Source organism: Onychostoma macrolepis, chromosome 17 (assembly GCF_012432095.1).
Source record: "Onychostoma macrolepis isolate SWU-2019 chromosome 17, ASM1243209v1, whole genome shotgun sequence".
Lineage (NCBI taxonomy): Eukaryota > Metazoa > Chordata > Actinopteri > Cypriniformes > Cyprinidae > Onychostoma > Onychostoma macrolepis.
In genome coordinates this window covers 14146481-14172676 of record NC_081171.1, presented here as the reverse complement: position 1 = coordinate 14172676, position 26196 = coordinate 14146481, and the positions used below count along the sequence as shown (strand labels likewise).

At 35.7% G+C, this 26196-nt stretch overlaps 1 protein-coding gene across 5 annotated transcripts in view; it reads right to left on the bottom strand.

The window, feature by feature from the left end:
• kcnh1a (potassium voltage-gated channel, subfamily H (eag-related), member 1a) overlaps positions 1–26196 on the bottom strand; it is a 50369-nt gene that overhangs the window by 2415 nt on the left and 21758 nt on the right. For all 5 annotated transcript variants that reach the window (XM_058749419.1, XM_058749418.1, XM_058749420.1 and 2 more), the window contains 3 exons: positions 17582–17781; positions 15862–16114; positions 12936–13132 (listed from right to left, as the gene is read on the bottom strand). In XM_058749419.1, the coding sequence (XP_058605402.1) occupies positions 12936–13132; positions 15862–16114; positions 17582–17781 (650 nt within the window). The remainder of the gene's footprint in view (positions 1–12935; positions 13133–15861; positions 16115–17581; positions 17782–26196) is intronic.

Below are 26196 nucleotides of genomic sequence, written 5' to 3'. Positions count from 1 at the left end.
GTTACATTGTGCCCCGTGCTCCCTTACACTCCACGATCCACTCAGAATAGTCTTGCGACCCACCAGCTGAGAAACACTGATTTAGATGCTTTTGTCCAAACAACTTGCATTGCATTCAATGTATACATTTTTAAGTTCATGCTTCTTTTTTTTTTTAAAGTAGAATAGAATCTAAAATATTAAAGTATATTACTTAAAAATGTTTAATAATATTTTGCAGTGTCAATCACTGTAATTAAATTACACTTTTCAACTGTTTTGTCCATACAGTGAAAGTCAATGGGGTCCTGCACAACGTTGGACTCCAAAAAAGAAAAACTGTGGTCGGTCACTTTACGTTGAGTCTCTTTGAGTCTAAACAGGCAGTCCTTGGCTAGAATAAGCTGCAATATGAACTCTTTATGCTGATATTCAAAAGTCTGGCTGCGCAAGATTATGCAATATATAGACTTCAGTGGATCTACTTACAACCACTCCAGGTATCTTCTTTATAGAGAGATCACACTCACTGTCCTGGAGACCCTGCGTTCGGTGTCATGAAAATTGCAAGATATTCTAAGTTCTAAGTTATTTATTGGAGTTCATGTATATTTCAGAGTTGAAGGCTTTTCTTGAGCAGATTCCCAAAGTCAAGCCTATGCTACATGAGTGTCTGCTCAAACCTCAGTGTGTGTGGATCTGGAGGGAGCGATTTTATGCTGCATTTTGGTCAGTGATTAAAGGCATGTATTTCTCTCTCACACACACATACTGGCATTCAGTTTTGATTGATTTAATAATTACAATGGTAAAAATACTTTTAAAAAAGACTGTGTGTGTGTGTGTGTGTGTGTGTGTGTTTTACACACATCTCTGCATACTGAGACAGTTTGTTCCTGTCACTATTGCAAGCTGGACAGTGCATTTGTATGACTCCATCTTCAATATGTTAATATTCATATTGATGTTCTGAATATTCATTAAGAGGGACAGAGCGCCCAAGCATCTGTACTGCCAATCTGTCTGTGAAATTACTGGGAACAGAACAACACACACATGCTCTCCCCTCATGTCTAGAAGGAGAAGATAGTGCTGTAGTGCTGTGGAAGCTTGTTTGTTATGTGCAGTGAACAATTTCACAATTTGATTTTACTTTGATTGGCCATGCGTTTATTGTTATTGATTCAACTGATACATTTCATCTGAGAGTAAAGCTGAAGGCTATAATCTCATATATACTGTGAATGTTTTGAAAAGGCTGTGTAAATGTTGTGTATGTGTGAACAGGCCGTCAAAGGGTGTTTGTGAAAAGTTCAGGTGTAGCTTTGGGGGTTTAAAAGTCATCCTCTCCTGAGACAAGAGACGGACTCTAGATTTCAAAACACATCAAACACAAGCACCGTTTCAACAAATGACACACAGGACCTGCTTTTAACATCTGTCTACAGTGATTCAATCACAAGTGGTCAGGTGATACATATGGTCTTTTACCCCTGTCTTCTGTGACTTTTAGAGTTTGTAACTTACAGTTTGACTAAATATCTCTCAGCATGACTTTATGTATCAGAATTTTGACTTTATAGATACCAACTTTACATTGTTTTAGACTATTTACTTTATCGCCCTACATATTTATACAATATCTTACAGACTCTCTTGACTTAATATCTTACAGTTTAATATCTTACAATTTGACTTAAGCTCTAAATTTGAATTTATATCTTACAATAAAAAAATTATATCTTACAATTCAACCGCTACTTCTCATTTTATTTGACAACAGTGTGGAATTACAATGTGGGAGCACATTTGTTTCACTTTGTTTTGTGATTTCACTAGAATGGATAGCAAGCCGGTTAAACGGAGGTTGAGCGCATTTCTGAGAGCTGTGTGTGGGAGGGAACATTGCCGCTGTCGCTTTCCAAAATGACAAAACTCAGTCAAACATTAAAAATGACAAATTCCAGCGTCAGAAAGCATTAACAATTGGAGAGCGTTCCTCTTTATTAGATGCATCTAGCTGCCAGCAATTTTATAAAGTGGTGGGAACAAAATCGACCATGGCGAAAAATGGTGGCTATGCACACAATCACATTCTTTTCCATTCTTGAGTTTAGACACCACAAAATGATCCTTAAGCGATGTGTATTAGTGGGAGAAACAGAGCATATTAGGCATTTCCCCATGATGTCTCACATAAAATTGTTTCATTTGGGCTTTAATGTGCTCAGATTTGTCATATTGCCACTTTCCATCCAAATGTAATGTTTCTTTGTAATTGAACTCTAAATAACTCATCGTGTTTGGCAGCAGGTGGAGAAATAAATCGCCGCCGCTCCCTCTGAGAATCCAGGCTGAACGAGAGAACTGAAAAAATCAGTCAGACAGATAGACAGCCTCAGTAGATTGTGTTTCTGAATGACGTCAAGGGTCTTGCTTCTCTCTGCGTTACAGAGATGATGGACAGTAATGACCAGACCGCTGCCCTCCCATTCAGCCGTTCCCATCCTGGACACAGACACACACAGGCCCTTCCACTATCCCGAAATAAATCCACCCTTATAGCCATCAACCATATTTCTGAGCCACGGTATCCATACACACATTTGTAGCTTGCTTTAGCACAAACATTCACACCATATCTGCCACACTAGAAAAGTGTTTTTTGTTTTGATTTGTTTTTTATCCATACAATGAAAGTCAGTGGAGTCCAGTGTTGATCTGGACCAAAACGTTCTTCAAAACGTTCTTCAAAACGTTCTTCAAATTATTGACTGTTTTGCAGAACAGTCATGCAGGTTCGAAACGACATGAGGGGAAGTAAATGATAACAGAATAATCATTTTTTTGGGTGAATTATCTCTTTAAATACAACTTAAGCTCAAACGACAGCATCTGTGATGTTATTTTTATTTATTTTTTTCACAAAATCATTTTAACCACTCTCTAAGTTTGTAAAACTAACAAAAAACTAAATTGGTCATTTAAAACAATAAAATATATAGTTCTTCATATGCAAACTTTATCCTCAGGAATTAGATCAGTACACACAATCAGTTATACATATTTCATATATTTTTGCTTTAATAAACATACAATCTTCATATATGTGACCCTGGACCACAAAACCAGTCTTAAGTGTCAATTTTTCAAAAAATTGCAAGAAAATCTAAATATTGAGAAAATCGCCTTTAAAGTTGTCCAAATTAAGTTATTAGCAATGCATATAGTTAATCAAAAATGAAGTTTTTATACAATTACTGTAAGAAATTTACAAAATATCTTCATGGAACATGATCTTTACTTAATATCCTAATGATTTTTGGCATAAAAGAAAAATTTATAATTTTGACCCATACAATGTATTTTTGGCTATTGCTACAAATATACCCCAGCGACTTAAGACTGGTTTTGTGGTCCAGGGTAACATATGCGCTTGGAACAAACTTCCTTATAGAGATATTGTTAATGCATCAGTTGTAATGTGATGAAAATCTTTTACCTAATTTAGTGTGCTCTGTCAATAATCAGTCTTTTAAAAAATTGCATGTAAATATCTCTTTATGCTCTTTTTTATGTTTTTGTCAGCTTGTTTTCTTTCTTTTTTGTATTTCTTTTTGGAAGTAACTGCTCATAGACTTCATTAATTTGAGATTATGAAGCTCAGAAATACAAGAAATTAGACATTTCTAAGCTTCTTTTTGTAGGCTGGTCATGTTTTTTGTTGTTGTTATGCCCTGTGTAAGCAAAGTCAGTTAGTCATTCACTTACATTTTCACGGAAAAGAAAATCCTCTTTGGTCAAAACGCAATATGAGGGTTAAACAGACTTTTTACTTGTTACAAACTGAGATAAGAGTCCAAACGATTTTCCGAAACTTTAAATTGTATTTATATTGAATAATGTTCCTTTAAATCACAAAATACTCAAAAAATAATCTTAGTGCTTAAATGAAAATGTTGAGGCTGTCAGCACTCATGCCATTGTTTCTGGTGTTTTGTAAACGCTCGCCCTTGAAGGATATATGAGGCAGAGAAAACACAGACATGCAGAGAAGGATTACGTAACAAAAGCTGAAGCGTTACACAAAGGTGTGTGTGTCTGCGTGTACGAGGAGGGTGGTATTATGTGCTCACACAGAGATTCCTAATGGTGTATTGTTAGAATCCTTCTGTTGCCACGCGTCCCTCACTCTCCCGCACACGCACGGCCTTCTTGTGTATTCTGTTTTTGCTTTTCTCCCCCTAAATATATCATCATCAAACAAGGAAATTCATTCTGCAGCCCTCAAAGTGTTCAAAATGTGTGTGTGATGTTGGAGGTGTTAGTCAGGGGATAGAACGGTAAAAAGGAGGGGATGGTGAGAGACAGCGGGGCGAGAGGGAGCACTCACATCTCCACTGTTTCATAATTCAAACTAAAAGCCGACTGTGTGCACATTGAAGCAGAAAAAATTTGCCATAACACTGTAATACTCTGAATTGAAAGCATACACACAACTATCCTACCTCACCGCACAGTCCTGCTTTACATTTTTCTTTTACCTACCACTAAACCTCCGTTAGCACCCTGTCTACAGTAAAAGTTACAATTTCATCTTTAATTCATGCTTAAATTGAGAAAATATGACATTGACGTTGCATACTTTGCATTTCAGTGATTGTTCTTTAAATTGAATTAAATATTTGTTATGATGTACAAGATGTACAAATCACATTGTGTATTTTGTCATTTATGATTATCCTGATTATTTTAATGTAGCCGAGTATGCATAATATTTGCGGCAGCAATGCTGGGAGCGTTTTGTTGTGTGTGATATGATATATGATATGATATGATATGAATGGTTTATTTCATTTTTAAGATGCTTTTGAGTAACATCGCTCCACCTGTACACTATTTTTCAAAAATTGGTGCTTAGTAAGATTTCTTTTTAATGAAATCAATCATTTTATTCCGCAACGATGCATTAAATTGATCAAAAGTGACAGTAACTAATTTTACATTGTTACGAAAGAGTTCTATTTGAAATAAAAGCTGTTCTTTTAAACTTTCTATTCATCAAAAAAGTAATGGTTTCACATAAATATTAAGCTGCAACTATTTTAAACATTATAATGATTTTAGCACCATTGCACTCTAAAAACTGCTGGGTTATTTTTTTTTACCCAAATGCTGGGTTTTGCCTGTTGGGTCATTTTATTGGGTTGTTTTTAATATTTTTACCTAGGTGCTGGGTTATTTTTTAACCCAAATGCTGGTTTCAGCTTGTTGGGTCATTTTATTGGGTTATTTTTAATATTTTTACTCAGTTACTGGGTCATTTTAACGCTGGGTTATTTTTTTTCTAACTAACCGCTTTTTTAACCAGATTTCAGATTTCGGCAACACACCGGCATAAGAATTAGCACTATTTCGGTAAAAAAAATTACAGAGAATGGTTGAATACACTTAAATTAAAATGCTACTTTTAAATATGCCTTTTTTTATTTCTAAAATGCTTGTTAAACGAGTTTAAATGTATGTAATATTGTAAACTATGCTGGATCCACCCAAATAAATTCAATTTGACTTGTATTTTGTCCATGGGTGTTCTTGCTTAATAATAAATGTTCGTCTTTTGATTATTGTAATTCTGTGTGTGATTTATTTATTTTTATTTTTTCCCTTTCCAGCCCATTTTAAGCCAGCAATATAATAATTTTTAAACAATAGATGACTTAAATTAAACAACCCAGCATGGTGGGTAAAAATAAAACATGCTGGGCATGTGTTCTGTCCAATATTTACCCAGCGCTGGGATGCCAAATAACCCAAGTTGGGTTGTTTTTAACTCAGCATGTTTTAGAGTGTGGAATGATTTCTGAAGATCACGTGAGACTGAAGACTGCAGAAATTGCTGCTGAAAATTCAGCTTTGCAATCTCAAGAATAAATTACATTTTTAAATGTATTAAAATAGAAAACAGTTACTTTAAATTACAATTATTTTTCACAATATTACTGTTTTTACTGTATTTTTTGGTCAAATTGAAAATACAGCCTTGATGAGCATAAGATACTTTCAAAAACATTAAAAGTCAATACAGTGACATACAACACACTAACATTAATAACATACTCATATTCTTGCCTCACATCCCATAATTAATCACTGCCTAATTTAACTATGCACCAAAGTCTGAGTCAGAGAAATAAGCCGGAACGATCCGTACACGTTCAAACCAAGTGACTTGTGAGGTGCCGTGTTGAATCAATTATAACTATTATTAACATCAAATGGATGTTTATTTTAATCAGCATGTTTGCATACCTGATTTATTCTATTTTCCTAAGAACTTTTAGTTTACTTATATTTATTGTGCGTTTTTTAAGTATGTCAGGAAAGGGTAAATGATTTTACTTGGAAAATAGAATTAAAATATAGATGAAGTACTTGGTTAGTGAATAAGCTGCAGGTTTTTGAGCTGAAATACTGCTGTTTAGTGAATTCACCCCTGTGTGCTTTCACTGTGTGCCTCATGCTGACCGAATGGTTTTGTCACTGATCTAAGATCAGATTTACCACACTCATCACGACCTCACGGAATCTGATCCTTCGGCGATGACTGATTCACTCACACCTGCCAAATACACACAGGGTCATGATGGGACATATTGAGTAAATGTTAAACCAGTGATACATATCTGACCTTTTACCGCTCATGACTTTTGACAGCAATTCAATTACAGCAGCAAACACACGCATTCCTCTTTGCACACACATTAACGCATCTTGAAGGGTGTGAATGTCTTTTGTGTGCATGAATGTCTGTGTTTTACCCATTACAGCTGCATAAACTGATCCTTAATCAAAGCTAAAATAACTCTTGACACAGCAGCATTGAGATGAAGAGGATTTTGCAGAGTTACCCTGGCAACCACAACCATGCACAGAAACAAATTGGATGAACCATTTAAGCACTCATTTATGCAGTTGTGACAGAGGACAGATGTACTGTCTTAGCATCATGGGAGTTTGTTTGTTCAGTTTTCACATAGAAAGATACCAAAACTGATGCTATGCACCCTGTTGTGTACAAACTCTTTAATATTTAACTTTCAGCAAGTACTGTTGGTTTCCAAAAAACGTCTTGTACTTCTGTTTTAGTACAAAGATTGTTTGTGATGATACTGACTTCTAATTTAGAAGTCTGCTGAAGTTAAATGTTAAAGTAATGTTCTAGATCAATACAAGTTAAGGTCAATTGATAGCACTTGTGTGTTATGTCAATAGTGGTGGACAGTAACAGTATTTTTACTTTGTTAATGTATCAGAATATTTTCATTTTAGGAAAATTTTATTTAACTACATTCCAAAGCTTAATATATTAATTTTTATTCTGGTACATTTCATAAAATGTTTTTTTATGTATATTTGTTAATTGAACTGAGGAAATTAAGACAATTTCCAAGACTAAACACCATTGTCAGATTTGTGAACAAATCACTGTTCTTTTCAGGGAACCTGTTGGATCAGTTTACAACAAGTTCTGAATGATTCATTGGTGAACTTGACTCAGCGGTTCTCAATTCCAGTCCTCGAGTCCTTTTGCATATTTTGCATATTTTGCATGTCTCTCTTAGTTAACAAACCTGATTCAGATAACCAGCTCGTTAGAAGTGAGCTCCGTGCATGAACTGTGTTCCAATTGACATGCTGCCTACACAGTGTTCATTGCTTCCTACTCCCTGAGCATGGGAAATCCGTTGAAGTTTAGCGTCTTCACACATAGACAAAACTTACTAGAGTGTGACAAAAATGCATATGTAAATAAATACAATTTAAATTCATGTCTCGTACACTTTAATGACCTTTAAATGGAACATATACGCTCGCTTCGATCTGGAATGCAGCTGTTTGAGTGATTAGCCTGCATATCAATGGCTCAAGCATCTGTTGTTAGCTCTATAATGACGTTTTGGAAATTGCAATGGAAGGTTTATGAGGTGCGCAAGAAATTAGTTCAACACACACAAGATTTCAGGACGGAAACATGACGTCTTGAAATAAATCATCTGAACAATGTCTTGATGTGTGGTTGTGACTCCAGGCCATTAAAAGTATAAGAGAAATCATGCACTCCCGAAGTGGTAATGTGGCCACGACGCTGGAGCCTATTAATGGAACGGTCATTCTCCATTCTCAAACAAATTAAGTACTTCAATTTTTATTGACTGAGCGCAAGCGCTTAGTGCAATAAAAAACATTGTAACGGCTTCCACTGATTACAAAATATTTTTGTTTTCTGGGGTGTTAATATTATATAGACCTATTAATAAGGAAGGGGGGCCCAAAATATTGTTTTGCCTATATCGCGATAAGAGGTAAATCCGGCCCTGGGTCTGTCCATCAGTACTTTTACTTTTGATATTTATGATTTTTAATGTCCTGAAGTAAAATATTACTTATAAGCACTGCCCTACTAACAATTCTTGGTTCCCAGAACGTTATTTTTTATGGTTTGTTTTTGGTTAGCCAGGAAAGTTTTCTTAACGGAAATAGAATGTTAGTTTTTTGTTTGTAGAACGTTCCCATAACGTTATTATTGTTATTATAGTTTTTTGTTTGTAAAACGTTATTCTAACGTTCCCAGAACGTTGTTTTTTGGTTCCCAGAAAGTTAGTTTTTTGGTTTTTAGAACGTTATTCTAACGTTTCCCTAACCTATTTACTCCAGTATGATCACTCCACTGTAGGTCAGTAATCATCCAGCACGCACAACCCAGTATTGTATAAGTGGCATGGAAATTATCTGTATGGATGCCTAATCAGTATTATAAAAACCATATCTTGTTTTTATCTATTGTTTAATTAATAAAAATAATCTGAGCACATCAACTATCATATGTAAGATTAAATAAGATTAAATCCGTCCATTACAGGGTAGCTACCCAGGTTTTATTTCTTCAGGACCAAATAAAAATGACTTCACACAATGTATGGTTTATAAAATATGACGTTTATTCACAGATATTAAAAAAGAATAAAAAATTACTTGACTTAAAGTAGGATATCAGTACATTCATTTCTTACCACTGAAGTGTACAGTTTGTACAGCGGGACACTCCTCTTTTGATCCGTAAACAAAGACTTCTCGCTTAACATCACGTTCTCTTCAGTTAGGCATGTCAAAAAACTCCGAAATCATATTTACTGTCATAACTATATTAATTTTAAGTCATAATTCAATAAATAGATCGATAAACGAGCGAGTAAGAGTAAACAAGGACAATGAAATGGACATTCATTTTTAAATTCCGCGAAATCGCTGTGCAGATCAGAAGCGCGCACGCAGTAAATGAAGATGAAACAAACCCACGAAGTTATGATTTCTGTTACCACTCCATGCTTAATCCTGGCTTAATATTACAAATTGTTTTAATTGATATAATTTTGATTGATGTATTTTAATAAATGCTGCATTAAACAAATTTCAGGGCTCTGTAGGTCATTACACAAAAAACATCTGCAACGTTTTCATTGGAAGATAGTTTTACAGGGTTATAAAAATGACCTAAAACTAACCATTGTTATCTATAAGTTATTTTTTTTAGGTTATTTAAAAAGTTCTGGGAACGTTATTTATGGTTGCAAAAAAAAAAACGTTTGGTCTCATGGCACAAACGTACCTGGGGGCAATTTTTAGCGAGACGCGAAATACGTACCAATAAGTACATATCACTGCAGTTTCCAAAAGAAATGTCCACTGAGTGGCGCTAAAACACGGGTTCAATACGGGTTTTTATTACGTTGATAAAGGTACGTATTGCTGTGTTTTTATTACATTGCTTCAGGTACTTATTGCGGCGGTTAAGAATTCAAATATCCGGGGACTGTCACTAAAAGTTAATGCTCTGTCATGTTGGAAATATCCCCTACACCAAACCCAACCCTAAACCTACCCGATAGTGTTAACAAATGCAAAACTGATATGAAAACACATTTGTTGATGCAACCGTACCATTTGAACTTCTTTATATGCAGATTTGATCTGCTTTGTCGAACCGTAGTTAACGTTACACGGGATTCAAACCGGAGCTCCTCACCTCTCAAGTACGTCTCTGTAACGTTACTCCGTGAGCTACCGAACAAACCTACCGTCTATGAAAACCCATATATATATGAAGCTGGATCTGTGTGATAAACAGCCAATATGTTAATAATAGGCATGCTAATAAGCAACTAGTTAATAGTGAGAACTGGCCTTTATAATAAAGTGTTTTACTAAAGTATTGTTTTACTATCCAGTATTTTTACTAAAGTAAAATTCAAAAGGAGTACTTAGTTTTTCTGGAATATTTCCTTAGAATATTATTTTGTACTTTAATTCAAGTACATGATTTATGTTCTTAAATGAGAATTCATTTTGAGGAGGGTCATTTTGATTCATGTATTAGTTAAAAATAAGAAAAAAAGTGCCAACTGTTTTTGTATTTTGTTGTTAGAGGTTATTTTGTGCTTAAATTCAACCCAGAATACTTCTTTGGGGCTTTGGAAGAAGTGACTCTTCTGAACACTCTCAACATTGCATTTGGGAGTTGAGTGGTTAGGAATGAGGACTCATGCATACATTAAAAGTAGGAAAACAGTCCTATAATCACAAATAGACTGCAATATGTACTCTGTGTATGCTGCTGCTGCTGTTTTATCTAGGCCAAAACGGCCTATTTTACCACTGTATAAAGTCTATTGTAGAATTAGGAACTTGTCCAGAAATATAACATATGTAGTCTTCCTATGACATTTTTTTTTTCCATGTATAACAAGTTTTTTTTTCTATCTGGGTCACAATCAAATGGTAAACATCATGACTAATTCATGGAGACATGAGCTAATTAAAGGCTCCCACTTGGCAACGGTGTCAGAGAGGCATTAATATAACCATATTTTGCATTTTCATATTTAAATGTATTGTTTAAGAGAACAGACCATTATAGCTAACAAAACCATATAGTGTTGAGGTAAAGATCCAGCTAACAAGTGACACAAACATGACAAAAGTCAATTACAAACAAGTGTAGGCGTGAAGAGCTCAAAAGAGAGACTATTGAGTGAAGCTCTCACCTGTGCCATTAACATGTTAAACGGTATATATTTATGCAGCAGATGGATTATGTAAATGGATTTAGTCCTGGCTCCAACATGAAAGTGTTTGCCGAGGTATATGATAGTTATATTTAACCCATATGGATAAATATAACTATACAGTGCAAGCCGTTCCAATAAAGAGGCAGACGCTCGCTGAGCTATTATTAGCCTCCTCCTCAGACCCAGTTCCACTGAGAAACAGAACTCACGCAGGGCCGAGATCCAAAATTTAGATACACTGAGAGCCATTTTATCACACTGACAGCTGTCTTTATTATGAACTGGGAATGAATTTATGGGTAGGATAATTGCTACATTTCAAGATCTGTTACAGTTAATTTGAATGTGATTTGACGTGATAAAATGAGAACGCAATTTAATGTTTTTCTCCAAAAAGTCAAAACAACGAGGGACAATCAGGGATGTGGCCTGGCAGGTGGTGTGTGCACTCTGGTTTGTGCGCAGGCAACCCAGCTTGGGTAATTTGCTTCTTCTTTATCATTTCCTGTCACTTCTATACTATCCTGTCCAATTAAAGCCCATAAAATTTAAAAAACAAGGATTTAGAAAGAGCCTGCATGTTTTTTAATCCCTTAATCCACCTTTCAGTCATTTCTAGCCAATTAAACAAGTCAGTTTAGTGTTGTTTGTGTTTCTGAACAGACCATTTCTCTCTTTTTCTGTCTTTCTCTCTGATTGAATGGTAAAGCAGTTCTATTGATCTCTTTCTCTTTACATTCAGTCAGATTAATGGTACACAGTTCTTCAAGTATTTCCTCAATTGTTTGTACTGGCACTTCCACTGAAACGTACACAGACTTAAACCTCTCTTTTTAACAGATTGCATTATGCCCTTTTCAAGCAAAGCATTGCGTAACTGCAAAAGAAGACTTGTGAAGGGTTTTTCTACTGCATGTATAGAGTGGTTTCTGGTTTACTACGTTCACGATATCAGATATATCCGATTTCTCTTTAATTTTATTTCATGTTTTCTCTTTTTTCTAAATAAGTGTAGGGACTCCCAGTTTCATCTGTCATCATGATGATTTTGTGCGGCAGTACTAGATACACATGGCATTATCTTCTTTTTTCACTTTAATACCAGTGGCAATTAACATTAAAGACATTAATAGTCTACCCAAAAATTTTGTCACCATTTACTCACACCTATGTCATTCCAAACTCGACTTTCTTTCTTTGGAAGAACATAAAAGAAGATATTTCAAAGAATGTTGGTAACCAAGAAGTTTCAGTTCCCATTGATTTCCACTGTATAGACAACAAATACAATGAAAGTCTATGGGAACTGAAACTGTTTGATTAAGATATTCTATATTAGATATTCTTCAAAATATCTTTCTTTTGTGTTTTGCAGAAAAAAGAATGTCATACAGGTTTGGAATGATAAGTGAGTAAATGATGACAAACTTTTCATTCTTGGGTACCCTTTAAAGTTGCACTACTGCCACCTACTATGTTGGAGTATCAACCAGATATTTACTGAATTAATTACAATGTTGTATGTTTAGTAATAAACCAATATCAATATTTCAATCCTTAAAGCTTAAACTGCTTAAATCATCTGGATTTACTCTGATTTTCACTATATGTGGTGATGTATGTGAGCATGTTGATAAATAGCTTCAGGAGCTGTATTTATATTTTCCCACGAGTTCAGCATGCTACAATCTACTTCCAGCTGTGCTCATGCTGTGCTGTGAAGTTTGAATGTAGTAACCTGTTAATGTGGGTGCTGTGAAATTCTGCTTACATATGCAGTTTGACATGGGCCAGCGGAAAATGAGTACTGAAAGAAACTTCACTCACCCGTTTGCGCAGGTTGTACGTAAGCAGGAGGTTTCGCGAGAAGTGGTTGGAGAAGGCGGTGTAGAACTCTAGGACTTTCTGAAGCGCATCCCGTTTGATCACATGCAGGTCACAGTATGTTAGCGCTCTCACATTAGCACACGCCTGAGCTAGCGTCACCTCCTTCCAGAACACGTCCCCAAACACATCACCTTTACCTGAGGAGAAACACAGACACTTTCTTATTCACACAAACAGGCCTGATTGGTACATTTATTGAGGACCATGACTGTCTAAATAATATGTGACACTGTAGACTGCAGTAATGGCTGCTGAAAATTCAGCTTTGCCATCACAGGAATAAATGACAATAGAAAACAGTTATTTTATATTGAAATAATATTTCACAGTATTACTGTTTTTACTTTATTTTTGACGCAGCCTCGAGAGTGTATTATGACTCAATAAACCATGTTAAATTAATTGATTTCTTATTTTCTAACACTCTTTTTTGCAGCAAAAAACACTGCAAACGATCTCTCTGTTTTGTCTTTCCTCTCTGTCTCAGATTACAGTAGACAGATCATGTGTACTGATTTTATTGTGTGAAATTCAACTTGTGTAAAACTCCACCACCAACACATGTCAGATAAGAAGATTCAAGCAGTTGAAAGCACTGTTAAAAATGTATTCATAGTAATGTCCTAGCAAAAACACATTTTCATTATGACTGGTTAACTCTCTTAGGGTATAACTCTACATACTGTATCATAAGCGTGTCTGACAGAGGAGAAATTATGAAAAGACATATCCCCTCAGTCCATTACTGAAATCAACAAATGCACAAAAGTCTTGTCCATCCATCTCCATCTGCTCACATCTAGGATGAACAGGGTTACAGAGCCAAAATGTCCACTCAGATAAATTATTTACAGTTCTTCTGTGTCTCAGGAAATCTTCTAGAATATATATTCTGCAGGCGGAGAGAGCTATTTTAGCACCTCACAGCTTCAATTAATGATTGTTTTGGACTAAGCTAAGTATCAGTTTTGTAGTTGTTTAAACTGATTTTTTAGGAGGAATAACCACCCAAAACATGGGCACTGTCACTGTACTCTGTTCGTTGTACTTTTAAGTGAGAACGAATGAAAAGAGAGATTCCATAATATGTGTAGTAGAGCAGCAGTGTCATTATAGATCTACAGGTCACTGCGTACTGACCTCTGACCCAAAGTTTTGCTCAATCCACCCACTCAAGTGGTCAGATCGATAAACCTTTTTATTCTGTCTTCATAGTATGATCTGTGTGTGTGTTCAAATTTTAGAAGCAAGAGAAAACATTTGTGGCCTTTCAGACTGATCCTAAATCAGTTTAACAGCCAAATTTAGCAAAGCATCGTTAGTTTGTCAACAGAGAAAAATACGGCCATTAGATGCTCAGCTCTGTGGCTTCACGAGGCGAAGCAGCCAAATCTTTTTTGTGTTGTGAGACAGACAGATGTTAGAAATGACAGCTGCTACAGTACATCATGGGCTGTATACATCCATGAGTCACATGTCTGACCTAGGATCACTGTTTGCCTTATTTTATTCTTTTTTAGGGATGTCTGGTCGATACTAAAAAAGAATGAAATAATACTCGCATGAACAGTAACAACAGACAGGACAATAAAATCAGATATCAGATACAAAATTTGAGATCTATCCATTAGGGCTCACAGTATACAATATAATATATCATTAATGTTAATTAAACAAATATATGGATAAGAAAATGATAACGCCACTCACTGCACTTTTATTTATTCATTCGTTCATTCTTTATTAAAGACTATTTACTGGAATAATTATGTCTAAGGAAAAAACTAATAAATAAATAAATACTACACAACATCTAATTTCATTATTGTAGTATTTGAAACTATTTCTTATATAGTTTTTTCTATATAATAAATAAATAATATTTGCTATTGTTTTTGCTGTAATATCAAAATTGGTATTCTTAGGGGAAGGTTTTCATTTGACTGAATGAATGAGACAATATGCAGCCATCACAAGAGAATATTACATCATTTATAGCATTATGACATTTTTATCTGTTTCACTAAGAAATTATTTAAAAAAATAAATAAATAAAATAGGCACTTAATGCTGTGCTATAAACTTTCATAGTTCAATGTGCTGCAGAGATTTTTTTAACATAATATAAAAGACGTCTACAGCAAGCAAGCTGGAAGGCTTCTAACTCAATTATTGGCAGAAAAGGATGAACTCATACTTAGAGAAGATCTTAAAACATCTTACAACATACTGTAGTAAAATTACTTTTCAAATATCATTTTATTGTTACTTTTTATCATCAGCTTAGGCCATATTTTGCATAATTTATCATGCTTTATGCTCAAAATTTCCAATTTCCTCTTCATTTTATTTTATTATTGTTCTCTGAATGTTTTGCGCACAGAGGAAGAGAAAGAGTTGAACACTTTGATCAAAGAGGATACAGGGTGCAGGATGTGGGAATAAACAAAGGGGAGAGGGATAGCACAGTGTGGAGGAATGGTTGTGACAGCCTGAGTGTCAGTCAAGATATATGATCACATAGAAGCTCTGTGGGTGCACATAATCCTCCATAGGGAACTAAACCCAAGACAGAGGGATGCTGTCTTCATGTCAGTGACTCTGTAGAGGAAATTAGTTTTGAATACAGTAACCGAAGCAAACTTGAACCCCGTGGTGTTAAAATTAGAGCTTTTCAAAATCGAGAAGTCAAAATTCTTAGTGGGCAAACTGTCTAACAGCTTGCACCACTGTCAAAAATGTAGCAAATAAAAAACTATTTGACCTCACTAATCTAGTCAGCTGTTGGACGGTAACTGATCCATACCTAGTCAATACTCATTAATTCAGATCCAGATCTATTTCTCTCTCTCTGTTTTCCTCTTACCCAGAATGGCGACCACCTCGTCATCTTGGATGACCTCCAGTGACCCTGACACCACAAAACAGAGGCTGTCCACGCTCTCGCCCGCATGGTAGATAAGATCGCCTGGAGCGCAGTGGATAGTCTGGAACTCCATGGCCAAAGCCCGCAAACAGCCGTCACTGGCTAAACGGAAAGCAGGATGTTCCTTGAAAACCTTCCTGTTCAGGTGCACACATATATCAGCACGCATGTCTTTAGGACAGATCTGCAAAACCTGTAATGGGAGAAAGAAATAACAGATATAAGTGGTAATTCTCCTGCACTTCATTTGATTTAAAGAGGTCACGTCATGATAAAATTTAGCTTGATCTTTTGAGATAAAAGAGCTTGATGTACTATGGATTTACTGGATTTACTCCAAAAGACTAGATTATAAACACTAAACAACAGCATCTCTTCAATATCTAATTTTGCAATTTCGGTCACACTTTATTTTAAGGTCCAATTCTTGCTATTAACAAACCATTAACTATCACTTTTGCCTCAATAAACTCCTAATTTGCTGCTTATTAATAGTTAGTAAGGTAGTTGTTAAGTTTAGGTATTGGGTAGGATTAGGGATGTAGAATATGGTCATGCAGAATATGTGCTTTATAAGTACTAATAAATAGCCAATTTGTTAATAATAGGCATGCTAATAAGCAGTATGATGGTCCTGTCAGAATCTCTGAATGCCTCCACCTCCCCCAGCTCCACCTGTTTAGATCTACTATGGGATTTATGTATGCCTATCATGCAGTTGCTGCAAATCTTACACACCCGCAGCAGCATGTCTGTTTATCTATTAGCAGTTGCAAGTCCGTACTTGCTGTGCAGCATATCTAGTCCACCAAGACCAAATACATTAACATTGTCATATCCATTAACATACTAAAATTTAAGTGAGTTATCATGATTGAAATGCTTAGATTCCAGTTCCGATGACTATAATTATTGTTTTTTTATGTTGTTTTTTTATTATTTATTTATTTTAAGTTCAACTTTCAGCTGTTTTAAATGCATTGCTTTGATGGAAAATCCCTTATTTTGGATTATTTTTAGTAGCCAGGGCATGACAGTGACAATTATAATTTTTTCTATTGTTAAAATTTTTTTATAACCCCTGTTTCACACCATACAAATTTCTGTTTATTGTCTTGCCAGTGATGCATACTGGGAAGCCAACACAGAGAGACAGAGGTACAGGACACGCATGCCGGTGTGCATGTGTGAATCTAAGCGCATTAGCGTGTGACATGTCCCCGAGCTGCCATTCCCAGCAGCTCCTCACTTTTCCAGAGCATCTCCCTTTCTGCATGTGGTTGTCACGGAGACATGGAGGTTGGCTCTGGGGAGAACAGTGTGAGCCTGTGTGATGAGACGGCTAAATCACGAGAGAGAAAGTGAGAGAGAAGGAGACAGCTGGAACATTGACAATGTCCGCCCAACGGGGACTTCATATCCACAGAGTCATGCTGTTCCCCTCCTGCGGTTTGCGTATAAACGACAAGACGAGTCTAAACACACAGCGTGAGAAAGCATCTTGCTAAAGAATCACACTAATGTTTAAAAATACTTAGCCAGACACACTCACACAAACATTTCAGAGCAAGAGTGAATAACCACACACACACACACACACACACAAGGGTGTCCAGAGTTGCATGCTGGGTAATTGGAGTTGGGCGTACAGGATATTCACCTTTTCTGTGTCAATACCGTGGGACATGGACCACGTGGAGGCGATGTAATCCATAACCCTCTCGCTCAGGCCTTTGGGCACCTGGTACAGCTTGAGGAAGTCCCGCACGCTGTTCAGCATCTCATGATAGCGGTTTGTGTTAGCATACATCTGCTGGAAGATAGTTGTCACGTTACCGAAGATGGTGGCGTAGAGGAGAGCTGTAGGAAAGATAAAGAACGGCAGAAAGAAACTTTGGATTAAATGACAACAGTGAGGAACAGTACAATGAAAATAAATCACAAAAAAAGTTAATTATATACAGTATATAAAATAGCGTTCAAAAATTTAAGACTAAATTAAATATTTAAAATACTTATATATATATATATATTATATATATATATATTTTAATTGCAAATTTATTTAATTGCATTTATTTAATTAAAGAGTATCATTTATTCATGCAAATAGAAAAAATAGACATAAATAGAAGTAAATGAAAGAGGCCCAGAAGAAGATTTTTTTATTTCTAGATGGATATAAATATTGGAGTTAGTACGATTATTAAAATATTATTTTAAAGAAATTAATACTTATATTCTGCAAGAACGCATTAAATTGATCAAAAGTGACAGTAAAGACATTTGTTAAAAAATAATCCTTGAAAAATCCATTACAGTTTCCACAAAAATATTATGCTTTTTTTTTTCCACATTGATAATAAGAAGAAATGTTTCTTGAGCACCAAACCAGCATATTAAAATGATTTCTGAAGAATCATGTGACACTGAAAACTAAAAGAATTTTGAAAATTCTAAAAGGCTAAAAGAGTAAAAGGCTGCTGAAAATTCAGCTTTGCCATCATAGAAGTAATTACATTATTAAACATACTAAAAAAGAAAACAGTTACATTAAACTTTAATAATATTTTACTATATTACTGTTTTCACTGTATTTTTGAACAAATAAATGCAACCTTGGTAAGGATAAGATACTTCTTTCAAACATTACAAAATCTTAACAACCCCAAACCTTTGACTGGTATATACAGTAGACACATTGTGTAGTTAGCAGTTAGAAAAGCTACATGAAAAATGTTATTCCATAAGTTACCAGCTCCAGAACAGAGCGAGACAGATATTACGATAATAATAAATGACAAAGTGAATTGTAAATGAGTGAAAGCACAGGACAGAAAGAAGAAGATTCAATAAAAGCGAGTGATTGTCTCTTTTAAACTGATTTAGCCGGCCTGTAATGGCTCTCCACACAGGAGAAAATCGAATTACGCATGTATGGACTCCAGGTGTGTGTGTGTGTGTGTGTGTGTGTGTATCCCCTCCTAAATACCTTCAGATGAGAATTATGAGCTGCCATTACTCTACATTCATGTCTGTCTCATGAACACAGGAAACACGGCCCAGATGTAGCTACTAAATGGATAATTCACATAAAAATCATGTACTCATGTCAATCAAAACCTGTATGCTGTTATTTTTTTCTGTACAACATTTTGTAGTGACAATGTCTGTCTGTGGTGCATATGATTCATGCTCTACTATCTACTCTACTCTATTCATGCTCTACTATATAAAGTTTGTGCACACTTCCAAAGTATTGCGAATGCCGATGTTTAAAAAAATGTAAAGCTTCTCAGTATTTGTCATCTACCCAGCTGCAGTTTTCTGGGACCCCAACCATTATTATTAGAGTGTAAGAGTCTTGTGTGTGAGATGGCGGTGATGTACAGATATGCAGTGTGACAGTCTTTGCTGATCTGGGGACAGATTTGGCTCCAGGGTGACAAGAACATGGAACGGAGCTGACAGAGACTGTCCTACTGAACACATGCACACACACACAGACACACATCCTAGATGCTCTGACACCACACATAGGACACAGACACGTCCAGAGGGATCAATGTGTGAGGTCACAGGGTGGGCATTTGTTCACCCTGCAAACTTTAACTGCTTTCACGGTTCAACATGAACTGTCCCATCAAATCAAACACACACACACATCTGTTTTTCATTACAGAGGCGGGCGAATGTTCATTAACAAATGAACAAATAAGTGAGTCAGGCAGCTCATTACACACCCTCCCCTTACATTAACACAGCTGATGTACACTCTTTAATCGTGTAAGTGTGACAGACAGAGAGAGAGAGAGAGAGTTAGTATTTCTTGAGTGTATCATTAGTTTGTTCTTTGAGATTGCATGGATTGTCTAGGCAGCTCTTGACGGAATGATCTGATCTATAGTTCATATCACATGAATAAATATTTATACTGTAATTATACTGACGTTTTTAAATGCTGAAGTCTTCTGAAACCATAACAGAGCTTTAATAACAAAATTGAACAGAACAAAATTTCATATCCCTGGAATCAGACCATTGACGGAGAACCAGATCAGTTCAAATCTGTTTATGACTGAATCAACCAGATCATTGAGAAGATTTGACACAAAAGAATGTTTCAATCAAAATTAGACATGGCTACTTCTGTAATAAAAGCTCATCAATATGGAAATATGATCTAAGTGAATAATTAATTAAATTTGGACTTTTTATGAAAATCTTATGGTGTTTTTAAAGCTTGACAGCCCCAGTCTTCATTCATTTTCATTGTTATGAAAAGAATGTTTAGGCTATTCTTCATAAATTCCTTAAGTCTCAGAACTCAAAACTGTCTTGTTAGTCTAAAAACAGTTTATATTGAAGCCAATCTGCCAAAATGACAGGTTGTGGTATGTGCCACTCTATGATGTAATAGTGTGGCTTAACACGGCCTCCGCTAAAGAAGATCAACGCCTGCTTCTACATCACTGCCCACTGATTCACGCATGTAGTGTAAACAACGAGAGAGGCAAACATGCAGTTCTAAACAGAAACCAAACGATAAAGATGGCTCTGAAGACAACAAGGCACTGTTCAGTGCCAAGTTGTGGAAAAACAGTCTTTGCATTGTTACCTTTCTGATCCCAACATTGAACTTGATTTCTCATGAAGTTCCAGACTGTGTCAGCAAGAACTTGGTCCTTTGTTCACTTACTTTTACCACGGATACTTTTACAAATAAGGCACAATTCGACGTGGGATTTTCAGAAAGACTGAAACTAAAAGATGATGCTGTGCCGACTATGTTGAATCCGACAGTAATGTCGCAATACACAAGTGTGAGTAACATGATCATTATGTGGTCACTATTGCTTTGTCTGTTATTATTGTTTGATATGTACTGAGTATTTATGCGTTTCAAATCTAAATCACAGCAGCATCCATCTATGAATGATGTAGGCTGTCAAACATACACAACTGTTAACCAATCATAGCAGTGTTCGTTTACTTCCGAGACAATCTGCCACGCCTATTCAAACAGAGCGTAGGGGGGCACAGAAAATAGCCTATTACTACTAAAATTTTAATAACATTATAAGTAGACCTCAGAGCAGTAAAAAGAGCACATGACCCCTTTAAGGGTTAGTGTGGAGGGAATTTTTACTGTGTATTATCTTGTGCAGATCTCAAGTTAGTAAAGTCACTTTTCTGCATTACCCTTAAAAGTAGACATTTTGTGTGACTGACACACTGAAATTCCTCCATCCACCCTGTTTCTCTCTTTCACACTCTCATTTACTGTTCCCCTTAGCACAGCTAAAGCTGAGGTTTCATGAATTTAACATCTTTTCTAAAAATAGTCACATTCGGGTTATTCTGTTCCTCCTGAAGTACACAACAACTCAAACGAGGAAATGGCATATCGAGCAAGTGATTTAGAGTGGAAACAATGGCACAGAACCGCATTAATCTTACTTGCGTTCATATAGGAGCCTTAAATCCACCGGACAACATGCTATTTCTGTGTGCTCTGTTTAAAACATGCAAGTTCAAGTCATTAGAAGAGGAGCAAAAATCAGCACTAAACCCCAAGGGGACTGTCCTGAGATGGTACTGTAAAGCAGGACTCATTAGTGAAAACGTATACATTTTTCACAAAGTTTTGTAGATCTGATGTTTGTACACCTGCTCCGTTCATTAGAAAAGTGCTGCGGCAATTGTCTCTGCGTGACACATTCACAACACCGTTTCAGTAAAAGACATGCACATCACACCGTCTGCTTGAGCTGGGCTGCTGCCAGAGATGGAGAGAGAGAATGAGCGGTAGAGCAAAGAAAAACATGGGGTGGAGGAGATAAGCCTGTGTTAGTGTAATTTGATTAGAGCAGGTGATTAATTGTACTGCCAGCATAATACTTGGGCTCTTCCCTCCAGCCCTCCCCTCTCTTTCTCTTTATCACCCCTTTGCTTTGCCAATACAGTATAAAGCATTTTTTCAAATTAGTTCAAATAGTGAAACTTACTACTGACCATAACAAACAAAAACATTTATATTCAAGTAAATCATATCAGAATCTAAAATTCATGATCACTCAAATGAACTCTTTAGGAAACACCAATGCTTGAATGGCAGAAATAGAATAGTGTTAAAGATTGTTAAAGTTGAGGTTTTAGGTTTTTGTCTTGTATAAATGATAAACAAACTTAATAAACTTAAAGCTTACATTTAAATAAAGTACAAAATGAAATAGATGCCTAATGTAGAAATTATGTACAAAAGAAAGTTTATACACAGGCTGTATAAATTATATAACTGGAAAGGTACACTGTAAGAAAAACATCAGAAAAAAAAAAAAATACAATGTCATGGCAGAAAATTATCAGTACATATTCCATTAAGGGTATGTTTACATGACAACGTACTAGTTTTTCCTTTACGTTTTTATGTGTGTGTGTGTGTGTGTGTGTGTGTGCATGTGTGTGTGTGTGTATACAGACAACAATGTTGTCAAAATGATCATTCACACAGATCCACTAAAGCGACTTAAAATGCTGTAATATCCATGCCAGGCCAGTAGTTGGCAATGTCACACTGTAAAAATCACTACACAAACATGTATAAGGTAGGGTTGTGCGATACTGCAAATATTGGTATTGATCCGATACCAAGTAAATACAGGGAAAGTTTTTCCTTTTTCCTTTTTAATAACATACATTTAAATTACCAATTACACTTTGAAAATTAACAGTAACTTATGTTGATATGACTAAAATATTACATTCACCCTGAAAGGAGTTTGCAAGCAGAGGAGCCCAGAATATGAAAGCAATGCGTAAAGTTTCGTGTTAAGCATTTTCCTCCAATAGAAAAGAGTTATAAAGAAAAAAACAATTAACGTGGTCTAATGCATTGAGAAAGTAATATTGAAAGGCCAACTCAGTATACTGATGATGCAAACTATATGCAGGCAAGCAGCCAAGGATATGAACGCAAAGTGCATGCATGTTAAGTGTTTTCCTCTGATAGAAAACCTTTATAAAGAAAAAACAACAACGTGGCTTAATGGTTGAAGACAGTAATACTGTATAAAAAGGCCAAATTCAGTAAATTTAATGGGTCTGGCTTCCGGTCTCATCTGCTTCCAGCAATTTGCTGCTTGCTTGGTATTGCAAACTGGTGTTTCTTACCATATTATTTTAATGAATTGTCTTAATTATAAACACACACGGTGGATAGCACAAACAATTTTACAGTTTATTGCACTATTTTTTTTTACAATTTTTTACCGTTTATTGCATCGTTATTTTTCTCATGATTTCCCTACCGTGTCTAATGAAGTAGAAGTCTCGCACATTCAGTCTATGAAAAAAGCTTACTTCCACATTGAAAAAGGTGAATAAGTTTGGTGCTGTTGCCACAGTAGTGTACTTTTCATGTTTTAAAGTAATTAAACCTCTAAAATTCAGCTTTAATATTAATCTGTTCATCGGTAATTCAAATGTAATTATCTAGTCTTCATAATTATAATTCAAAAGAAAACATTTCACAATTGAGACCTAACAATTCAGTCCTAATTTTGACCCCTAGAAATTCAAATCTCTTTTGCCGTCTAATCAGCCATTACTAACTCATCCATTGCCATGACTGATAGCATCATTTAATCTGTTTGTTCAGAAGCACCAATTATCCTCATTAGGTACCGCACTCATAAATAAGAGCCACAGCTCTGTGTCTTGTCGCTTAATGGATAGTTTATTTGTGCTCAACTAGTATAGCAATAAAATACATATATATCCTATATTTAATTTCTATTCTATAATATACAACATATATATATATATATATATATATATATATTAAACAGTGGTTGTTGTCACTATTATTGAAATTAGTTAAGTGTTGAGGGTGTATGTGTGTCTTCTTTTATCTGCTGTGTTTGTTCTTTGATTATGTCTGTAAATGAGGAAGAGGTAAAAGAGAGAGAAAAAAAGAGGGAAAAATGGAAAGAAAGTGTATCTGATCAGATGAAACGAGTCCTTGTCAAAAGATTCCCTGTGGCTGTGACTCCATTACAGGAACATGTGACAGAATATTTAATATCTTGACATCTCTGCTTCCAATTGAACTTGCATCATTGCCTACAAAGGGCCATGTGACGGCTCTTTCCGCTCCACGTTTGCAAACACTGTAAATCCGTATCAATGTCAGCTGAAAGGTTAGAATGCCGGGGAATTTGGCCAAGGTAAATTGATTAAGCACCAAATCTACTGGAAAACAGGCTCACGTTCACTTAGGCAATAAAGAACAGATCAGCCATTCAGGTACGTTTTAGTTTCCCATTTCTGGCTGACACGTTCAGTTCACTCTGATGCTGACGGTGTCAGAGTATCAGGGGCATTGAATATTCCGGCCAATTTACTCAGCTCGTGACTCTCAAAGTCACTCTTCGTACAGTTATTTTTATTCTATTTAATTTCAGGATATATTTATCATCTCTTAAAACATAGCACCACACACTATTAATCTGCCTGCTCAAACTACAGTGCACCATTCTCAAAACATCAGAGTTTAAGTTAAAAGCTTTATTTGTCAAATTCATAACAATACAACAGCAGTACTTTGTGTAAATGAAATGTATTGAGGTAAATTTTAACTTCCGTCATTATTGCATCTCCGCAATATTTACAATTCAGCAGCATGGACTGGATCCTACATCAGAGAACACTAGATTTGCCAGAGAATCTCTGAGTTTTGTTTGAGGCTGTCTGTATTAACTTAATGAGATTCTTGTCTGTAAGCTGTTGTCTGTAAGTTTTATGGAGAACAGCTGTGGCAGTATTTGCTGTAACCAATTTGCTGGATGCTGGTTTATAAGTGTAGTGCCGACTATTTCAGATTTATATGCACCTAAATGTTACATAGAAAAAGCAAACCGTAGCTGGTTGTTTACAAGTTGTTCAGACAGCTGCTTAATAGACCTTAGTAAGGGTAGTGCCCTGTTTTTGATGTGAAGGAAATTGAGTCTGTAATGAATAGAAATAGCATGAATAGAAGAAAAAAAAAAGAAAGAAAAAAAGTTCACTGGACAAAAACTCCATAAAAGTTTTTAAAGCTGTGAGTTGTAAAAAAAAAAGTCACGTAATCTAGGACCTTTATACAGTGTGTGTGCTATTGTAAAGACTGTATATGATATCTGTTCCTCACAGCCATTTTTATCAATGTTAAATTCAATATAACATCTAACATGACTAAGGTGTACTGGTCAGCTTTTGAGAGAATACTCCAATAGTTAGAAATCAAGCTTCAATCAATAAATCATTCAAGATATATATATATATATATTATTTCCTTTAATTATATTATTATATTTCTTTCATTTAATTTTTTCCCATTTTGTATTAGTCAACAATATTTTTTAATTCTAGTTTTCATCTTCATAATAGTTTTAGTTGGTGAATCTGGCTGAATTGGAAAGCCTGAAGACGCAGGATGTACTGTAGGAATGAATTTACACTCAGGACATTGTGTAATGAGAACTTAGCAACTCAATGTCCTATTTAAAAGGTAAATTACAGGATTTTCTATTCAAAATGTTTTGTTAATGTGATCATCAAACAGAAACGAGTCTGAAACATACCTGATAAAGCACAACTTAAAACATCATGTTAAACTACAAGCTATGACCTTATCAATATTCATAAGCTGAGGCTTCGCCCCTTTTGTGACGTCACAACCTGTGCACATGCAGTGAAAACACGTGAGGAGCATTAATGCCTCTCGAGGAAATTAATCTGAAAACAAAGAGAGGAAGTTAAGCTATCAATCAAACATGGCAAAACACAAATATTTCACAGTGTTGCGATGAATTTGAGTATGCATGCCTCGTAAATGCATATCTAATATGTATGAAGTCATTAGCTGACAAAAACTCCTGCAGGAGAAAGATGAAAGCTGCTTCATGTTTGTCACCGGCTCAAAGACCTCTGCACGTGTACATCGGCACATGCACACAGGCGAGCTTCAGAAAGGTATCTGTGAGGAAAACAAGCCAGGCATGTATGTTTCTACCTGTTAGACTGCCTCAGTCAGATTTACATTTTCTACCAGTCGTTAAACTCGTGCCCCAAGCTAGCGGTTACCATGACAACAGAACAGGCATTCCAGCACCTGCTGCCAGCCCTGTTCCCCGAGCAACCCATGAAATCAGCATCTGCACTTCTGGTTTTGTTTCAAAAGAAGAGTATAATTTCACTCACAACTTCTCTAGACTGTGGAATAAAGCCCTTGAG